General features: G+C 33.9%; 1 protein-coding gene across 1 annotated transcript; it reads left to right on the top strand.

Annotated features, from left to right (window-relative positions):
* Positions 1 to 400: 400 nt before the first annotated feature.
* On the top strand, positions 401 to 7,540 carry LOC134231386 (general transcription factor 3C polypeptide 6-like). The gene is made up of 5 exons (XM_062713350.1): positions 401 to 481; positions 3,089 to 3,169; positions 3,920 to 4,028; positions 4,782 to 4,946; positions 6,890 to 7,540. The coding sequence occupies exons 1-5, from the start codon at positions 452 to 454 to the stop codon at positions 6,988 to 6,990; spliced, it is 486 nt and encodes a 161-aa protein (XP_062569334.1). The 5' UTR covers positions 401 to 451; the 3' UTR covers positions 6,991 to 7,540.
* The last annotated feature ends 1,158 nt before the right edge of the window (positions 7,541 to 8,698 follow it).

The raw sequence follows: 8,698 nt of genomic DNA, 5'->3' as shown, positions 1-8,698 counted from the left end.
GAAATTTTATTAAGTAAGAAAATTTTTGATGGAGAGAAAATCATAGGCCCTTGGTTACAGCTAGGATGGTGTATTTTGTGTATTATGTGTTCTTCTATGTGTTCTTCTATGTGTGCCTGAATACCCTCATTAAAACAGAAATAAAAATTCGCAGAAATTATAGCACGTTTTAAAAAATGTCATATATATTTACTGTATATAAAAAGGCGCTTGGTTACATGATGGTGTATTTTGTGTTTTTCTATGTGTGCCTGAATACCCTCATTAAAACAAAAATAAAAATTCGCCGAAATTAGCACGCTTTCAAAAATGGCATATTTACTGTATATAAAAAGAAGGCCTATGGAGAAAATCCGAGCTTTGTTCCATTAAATACATCGGGATCGGTATTCCTAACTCATGAAAAATGAAAGTAGACGTGGTCACGGTGGTGAAAATCAAAGAATGAGAAATGGATTCATCAGAAGAGTGGGAAGAGGAGGTATTTAAGCCGCAGTGTTGTTTTTATTTACTTGAACATTAATAGGGCCTACTAATGTTTGAAAATATGCATGTTTCCTACAGAGAACATTGATATCCCAGGGGCTGACAAATAAATTTTTAACAAGTTGGGACCAATCGCCCAAATGGGATATAATAGTCCGTTTGGGATATAATATCCCAAATGGGCTATAAATTTACAGTGCAAAAAGGTGTAAATTTTTATTTTGGTAATAAATATCAAAAATCCGCATCAAAACAATTAAAATATGGAACAACTTTTGGTAAGCAAGTTTTCCTGCAACCCTACCGTTCGTTAGATTGATTCCCAAGAAAATAAGGAACTTCCGAGGGATCAATCTCCTAAACAATGGGCATACAGGAAAACTTGTCAACCAAAAGTTATTCCTTCTTGAGTGTCCTGATGCGGATTTATGATATTTATAGCCAAAATAAAAATTTTCAATTTTTGCACTGTAAATTTATAGCCCATTTGGGATATTATATCCCAAACAGACTATTATATCCCATTTGGGCGATTGGTCCCAACCTGTTTAAGGCACATGTCCAAGTAGTCCGAAAAATCTGACGTTTTCCTGGCTTTTTTACGATTTTGATATTTTACATGCCAGGAAAACGTCAAAACCGGCGCCATTACGTAAACTGGGAAATCGCTGCCTCCAACCGGAGGTAGCATTCTCAAGTTGATTTTAGATACTTGCGAACTGAATTAAATTTCAAAGTCAAAAGTTATCAATATTACAATACTTAAAGAACTTACCAATATAGTTTTTATGGTTCATTTATGAAATAAATAATCCATTGAAAAAGGTTTTATCACACTTTCGAGATTTGTCTTCATTTTGTGCATTTTAAAATCTAGCATGTCCTGTTACAAAATGTTGAGTGATATTTTCTTTTCATCGATATTGGTGAGTACTAGAGGCATTGTGCTTTTGATAAATTCTGATTTCGGCATTTAGTTCGGTTCACAAGTATCGAAAATCAACTCCAGTTGAAGACGGCGAAATTTCCAGTTCTCATAGTGGCGCCGGTTCTGACGTTTTCCTGGTGTGTAAAATATCAAAATCGTAAAAAAAGCCAGGAAAACGTTAGATTTTTCGGACTAATGTCCAAGGGCAAGTACATGTACATGGTCAAAATTCACTAGCGCTACCTTAATTTTTGCTTGACCAACCATAAACTAATACTGTATTTATAAATATTTCAAAACAGAGCAAGACAAATACTGAGTAGATCCTCTATGCTATAGCTAAGCTTTAAATTTATGGCTTACATATTGATTTTATTTTTGATCAGGTTGGTCACAGTTCCTTTTTCGGGGAAGTATATTACTATAAAAGGAAAATATTACTCTTTTCAGTAATAAAAACATTACGCAATTCGGTAATTTTTGTCACATTTTTTTAATAATGCCTGAAATCCATTTATTAAATAAAAAGTGCATAAAAAATACGATGTGATGTGTTTATAATCTTTATTAAACGAACCTCGCTGACCGAAAAATTCAGTCCTTCAGTGCTGCAGACAAGTTTAATCATTTTCCCTGTTGATGAATGGTACTAAAAGTATGGAATCTAATAAGGACATTCATTCTAAACCATTTTAAAAGAATATTGTTTGAAATTTAATATTTCAAATTATTATTTTCATCTGTAAAAGAAGCAATGGTATTTAAAAATTTTTTTACGATGTCATTTAAAGAAACAGTATAAAATTAAATTAGAACGAATAATCTCATGAACGAGTTATCAAGTGCTGAATGTATTCAATCTCACAATTTTAACACAGGTAAGCTTCTGCAAGAAATCTATATCATAGAAATATTTCACCACTCTTTTTCAGCTTTTAAACTGCAATAGATATTGCAGTTTTTAGCACACATGTACACTTTATAGACAATAAATATTTAGAGGATGTGAAAATATTCTTGCACTTTATCTTTTATTCAAAACAAACACAAGAATACTAGGCTAAACGAGTGAAAATTCCCGAATTCAGTAATGTTTTTACTACTGAAAAGAGTAATACACTGTAGTTCCCTTTTATAGTAAAACTTCCCTGAAAAAGGAACTGTGCCCAACCTTTTGATAAGTCACTTGCCCACGGGCAAGTGGTTGATAAAATTTCACTTGCCCACCCATAAAATTCACTAGCCCCGAGCGAGTTAAGCTGTATATCTTATATATTTTTGCTAAATTATATGTCACAGTTTTGTGCTTATTTCTAATATATGTGATGTCTATCTTTTTATTCAAAAAGAAAATCTTTTTATTAGAAATAGAAGCAGGTATCAATTGACATACCAGTTTTTTTTTCATTCTTTATACAAATTAAGGGAAAAAAGTATAATAACATTAACTTGACCTTGCTCCCCAAATTAAACGAGTCAGTTTCAATCTTATTGATACCATCACTTTGTTGAAATTTTTTTTCTTAAATCAGGGAAAATTTCAATTTCTTAAATAAAAAAAAAAAATTATGGGAATACCCTTTTCCCAATTGAAGGAATCATTGGAAGGGTTAAAATTTGTATTTAAAACATGCATACTGAGTGAGTGTATCTTAAATATTTCTATAATTACAGGAGCAAAGCTTGTTGGTCGAACTTCATGGGATTTTAGAACCAGACTTTCTCCAGAAAGCTGAAGGCAACTGCAAAGTTTTAGTGAGTTAATTGAAACAATAATTAAAAACTATTCTGTGCCCAAAAAAACTTGAACATTATCAAAAATCAAACTCAATACCTTGACAGTCTTCACGAAAACTCACTGGTCTGAAGACCGCGGCCGGTGAATTTTGATGTCGGGTCAGAGAAAATCAAAATTCAAGAAGTCCGATGAGCTTGTTGATTATCACAATCATACACAGTTAAAATATTTTAACTGCCTTGCATGCGTAAATTTAATTAATATATTACATACGTAAATTTAATTAATATATTACATAAAAAGAACAAGCATTTGTTATTGTTATACATAACATGGATGTATTATGTAACAGCTGGAACTAACTAGACTAAAATTAGCTTGTACGTAAAATATGGGAGTATCCTACAACTTAGGACAAAGAGTGAAAAATAGCAGCGTTTCTAAAGTGGAAATACTTACACATGCAAGCAAGTTTAAATTTATAATTATATATTCATTGTTTTAAATTAAGGGGGCCAGTGAAATTTTTGGTGGGCTAGTAAAGTTTGAAAGTTCACTTGTCTGACAGGCCAGTAAGTTTGAAAAGTTTTCATGAAGACTGCCTCGAATTCCACTGGACAGAGAACTGAGATGTCCAAGGATTTGGGATACTGATGGTAAAATATTACTGAAAGAATATTTGTTGGGAACATTTGACTCACTTCAACATATCCTTTCGTATATATGTGAGCCAAATGAAGAACTGAAGTAATATCTGTTTTCTCCAGGGAATAGGAACGGAGACGCCTTATCTACAGGTGGATGACTACACCTTTTCTGGAAAATATGTGGCTCCCGTGGGATCCTATCTCATTTTCGAGGAGAAAAAGCCTGATGGTAGAAACTTTTAATATTGTAATAATTCAATTAAAATAACGAGTACTGTTAAACTCATTTAGTATGAACACAGATATTGTGAATTCATGCATATAGCAAACTTAAGTTATCTTGGATCCCCAACAATATAAATTTAACAAATTCCTTGCAGGGATACAATGTATAACGAATTACAGTTAATGTGAAGTAATTTCACAGGTCTCAGTGACTAGACTAATTCGTTGTAACCAAGTTTTACTGTACATTTAATGACAAGGTGGATATTACACTGATTAGGGAAGGTGATAAATTTGATTTCTTAGCCATGCAGGATTACTTCTTGGTCTGGCTGTAATTATCTAGCAAAATTTCTACTGTACATTTACATACAATAGCATACTATGTATTTATGTAAATAAGGAGTGAACCTCTACATAACTGCAACCTTCCATGTCATTAGAGCAGTTGCTCCCCTTAATAAATGAGATTGCTTTTCACATTTATTATTTTTATCAAGAAGAAATCATTTAATCAACTGTACTGTTGAAGTGAGTGTACTTCAAAGGGAAATTCTATCTACAATGCACATTATATTTTGTTGCTACCTGAAGACATATCTTTAAAAATAATTGTAATTATTTGTAAGGAAGTTCTTCTAAATGTGAAGGAATGTAAATTGTTGAACAGAAATTACTCAATCATACAGGAGTTGTCTCTCTTAGAACAGATGGTACAGTAATAATTATAAGATCATGCTGAAATCTAATTTTTCAGATGGAAATAATGCAAATGTTTCAAACAATCATGTGGGACTAGAAGTTGTTTCCTGTCTAGATAGAAAATTAGACATGCACAGAACATTCATCTCACCAAAAATACAAGAAAGCTCCACTAGTGCTGAGAAATCAAAAACTGCTAATGCTGGTACAAGTCAACAAGGTAAACTTTTGAAATAGGAATAGATACAATCTCCTATTACATGTAATATGCTATTTTCAAATTAGTTAACAAATTAATAGATATAATGCTGTATTTCAAAAGAAAACCAAAGTGTTGTGTAGTATCATTGACTTAAATTCACTCACCACCCCCTTTTACATCCTTAGATCAATATCCGTCTTTTCCATGTGATTAAATTAGTGAGTGAAAAGTACCTGTACTAAACTGCAAAACGTTTTAAAAGTAGCATTAACCTAATAGATCTAAACTGAACAAAAATGAAAAATTATGATTAAAAAAATCATTATCTGAGAATGTGAAATTGAATTGAAGTAAAATGACTAGATTTGTAAATGAACCTTGTCAATATTTATAATTAAATTGTTTGTTTTTAGCTCACCTGAGCTGAAGGCTCAAGTGAGCTTTTCTGATCACATTTTGTCCGTCGTCCGTCTGTCTGTCCGTCCGTCTGTCCGTCTGTAAACTTTTCACATTTTCGACTTCTTCTCAAGAATTACTGGGCCAATCTTGACCAAACTTGGTACAAAGCATCTTTGGGTGAAGGGGAATTTAAATTGTTAAAATGAAGGGACATATCCCCTTGCAAGGGGAGATAATCAAGAAAAGACAAAAATAGGGTTGGGTCATTAAAAAATCTTCTTCTCAAGAACCACTGGGCCAGTAAAGCTGAAACTTATATGGAAGCATCCTGGGGTAGTGTAGATTCTAAATTGTTCAAATCATGACCCCCGGGGGTAGGGCGGGGCCACAATGGGGAATCAATGTTTTACATAGAAATATATAGGAAAAATCTTGAAAATCTTCTTCTCAAGAACCACTGGGCCAGAAAAGCTGAAACTTATGTGGAAGCATCCTGGGGTAGTGTAGATTCTTAATTGTTCAAATCATGACCCCCGGGGGTAGGGCAGGGCAACAATGGGGACTCAGTGTTTTACATAGAAATATATAGGAAAAATCTTTGAAAATCTTCTGCTCAAGAACCACTGGGCCAGAAAAGCTGAAACTTATGTGGAAGCATCCTGGGGTAGTGTAGATTCTAAATTGTACAAATCATGACCCCCGGGGGTAGGGCGGGGCCACAATGGGGAATCAATGTTTTACATAGAAATATATAGGAAAAATCTTTGAAAATCTTCTTCTCAAGAACCACTGGGCTAGAAATGCTGAAACTTATGTGGAAGCATCCTGGGGTAGTGTAGATTCTAACTGTACAAATCATGACCCCCGGGGGTAGGGCGGGGCCACAATGGGGAATCAATGTTTTACATAGAAATATATATAGGAAAAATCTTTGAAAATCTTCTGCTCAAGAACCACTGGGCCAGAAAAGCTGAAACTTATGTGGAAGCATCCTGGGGTAGTGTAGATTCTAAATTGTACAAATCATGACCCCTGGGGGTAGGACGGGGCCACAATGGGGAATCAGTGTTTTACATAGAAATATATAGGAAAAATCTTTGAAAATCTTCTTCTCAAGAACCACTGGGTCAGAAAAGCTGAAACTTATGTGGAAGCATTCTAGGGTAGTGTAGATTCTAAATTGTTCAAACCATGACCCCCGGGGGTAGGGCGGGGCCACAATGGGGAATCAAAGTTTTACATTGAAATATATAGGAAAAATCTGAAAATCAAAACTGAAACTTATTTGGAAGCATAATGGGGTAGTGTAGATTTCAAATTGTTTAAATTATGTTAAGTTAGAAGGGTGGGGTCACAATATGTATTACAAGGGGGAAATCTGGTAAAGAACAGAATGGCCAAAGCTTTTCAGGTGAGCGATGTGGCCCATGGGCCTCTTGTTTACTTATTACATTGTTGTATCTACATTCTTGAAAATGTTCATGCATATGCTGCTTCAAATGAGAATAAAAAATATTTCTATTATTTATTTGAGGTTTTTTTTTTTCTCCTTCTTTATATAGATCTTCCAGATACAAAAAATCAGAGCAGTAATGATGATCCAGCCAATGGGAATGACTGTAACAAACCTGCTGCCGAAGAGACTAGTTCAGAGGTCACATAAGTACCTAAGGTACATGGAAGGTCATTTAATTGATGCTGAAGTGAGCAGTAAATGTATGGAGAGCCAAAAGTGTTTCAAATGAGCAGAACAGTGATAGATCTGTGTGCAATTCATGGATTGTTATCAGGGTGTATGTTAATGGGTGGACAGAACCATAATGCTGTGTTTGTTTCATGCAAAGGTTTGCGAAATATTTTATAGGATAACAAATAGTGATGCAGAAAGAATTTAAAATTGACATATACACATGTGCATAACATTCTCTAAAAAAATGAAGGAAACTAATGAGTGTTTGTTTTAATTTAATGCATGACAAAATTGAATTTTGTTGTCAATTAGCCCCTTCACGGTAACTGCGGTACTGCTCTTCTGCAGGGCAAAATAATAACGTTTGGCGGAGTTTTTGTTGATAGATAATTAAATGACGTTTTTTAAACAATTGCTTTTACGTCATATTTCACCGAAATCTATCATTTTGCCCTGCAAAAGAGCAGTAACGCAGTTATCGTGAAACGGTGTATTGTAATACTCGTGTAAGATATACATGAATTTTGACGAAATTGTGATTTTTTGTGACATAATATCTGCAATTTTATTAATAAATACTTCTAAAAGTACAGAATAATTATTTGTCAATTTGTGTGTATATATTTGAAAGTTTGTATTCTAATATTTTGAAAATTCTACATATTGTTGTAATGTAAATATAAAGGGGAGAATTTAAGGTCAACATTTATCAGCTGCAGATCTGTAGCTCTCCGAAAAAATATATTGATAGCTACAGTGCCACCCATTGAAAAAACTGTATATTTATTGCGCACAAAAAAGTGCGCTCGATTCTCGATTTATTCTTCCAAATTCTTACCTCAACTGCAAAAAAGGAAAGATTTCAAAAAATCCCTTTCTCCTCTATCAAGTGTTTTCGTAGTTGACATCTGAATGAAGCATATTGGACCGAATTATCCTTGAAACCAAAATGGCTGTATAAATAAGCGAAATGTTCGATGATTACAATATCAGAGTCAGGAGGACTATTAACAACAATTATGAGGAGTGTTTGGTTGTGAAAACAGTGAAAGAATATGTTTGGAACATACGGTTAGTAATATTTTGAGATTACAGTTTAAAAACATGGAGAAATAAATCGAGAACCAAGCGCACTTTTTTGTGCGCAATAAATATACAGTTTTTTCAATGGGTGGCACTGTAGCTCTCCGGTCTATCAATATATTTTTTCGGAGAGCTACAAATCTGCAGCTAAACATTTATTTGCTAATCCTTATACATGTAACAGTACATAATAATGTCACACAAAATGAATTCATATTTCTTTGACATATTTGACATGAATGTATTGGTGTAAATAAACACCCAAACACTCTCACCTCTCTCTTCCATTCCTCTCCACTCTCCCCCTCTTTCTTCCTTTCTCCCCACTCCCATTCTCTCCACACTTGCACTCTCTCCCCATTCTCTCTCTCTCCCCTATAACACAGAACATTGTGTATGAGAAATAAAAACATAAAAATTCCCCAAAACTGCTGCATCTATTATAATATTCTATACTATATTTTTGTGAAAAACATGAAAAAGCATCAGGGCCGGCCAGGAAAAACTAGAGATAAAAATAATTTTTAAAAAACTCTAGAAACCTGTGTCCGTTGCCAAGTGCTGCTGGATGCAAAAATTGTTGCGACGGACCTCACAA

This window comes from Saccostrea cucullata, unplaced genomic scaffold (genome assembly GCF_032062105.1).
Source record: "Saccostrea cucullata isolate Sc308-1 unplaced genomic scaffold, CSIRO_AGI_Scuc_v1 ctg4584, whole genome shotgun sequence".
Classification (NCBI taxonomy): Eukaryota; Metazoa; Mollusca; class Bivalvia; order Ostreida; family Ostreidae; genus Saccostrea; species Saccostrea cuccullata.
Note: the sequence above shows the minus strand (reverse complement) of the source record. Positions and strands in the feature narration are given on the sequence as shown.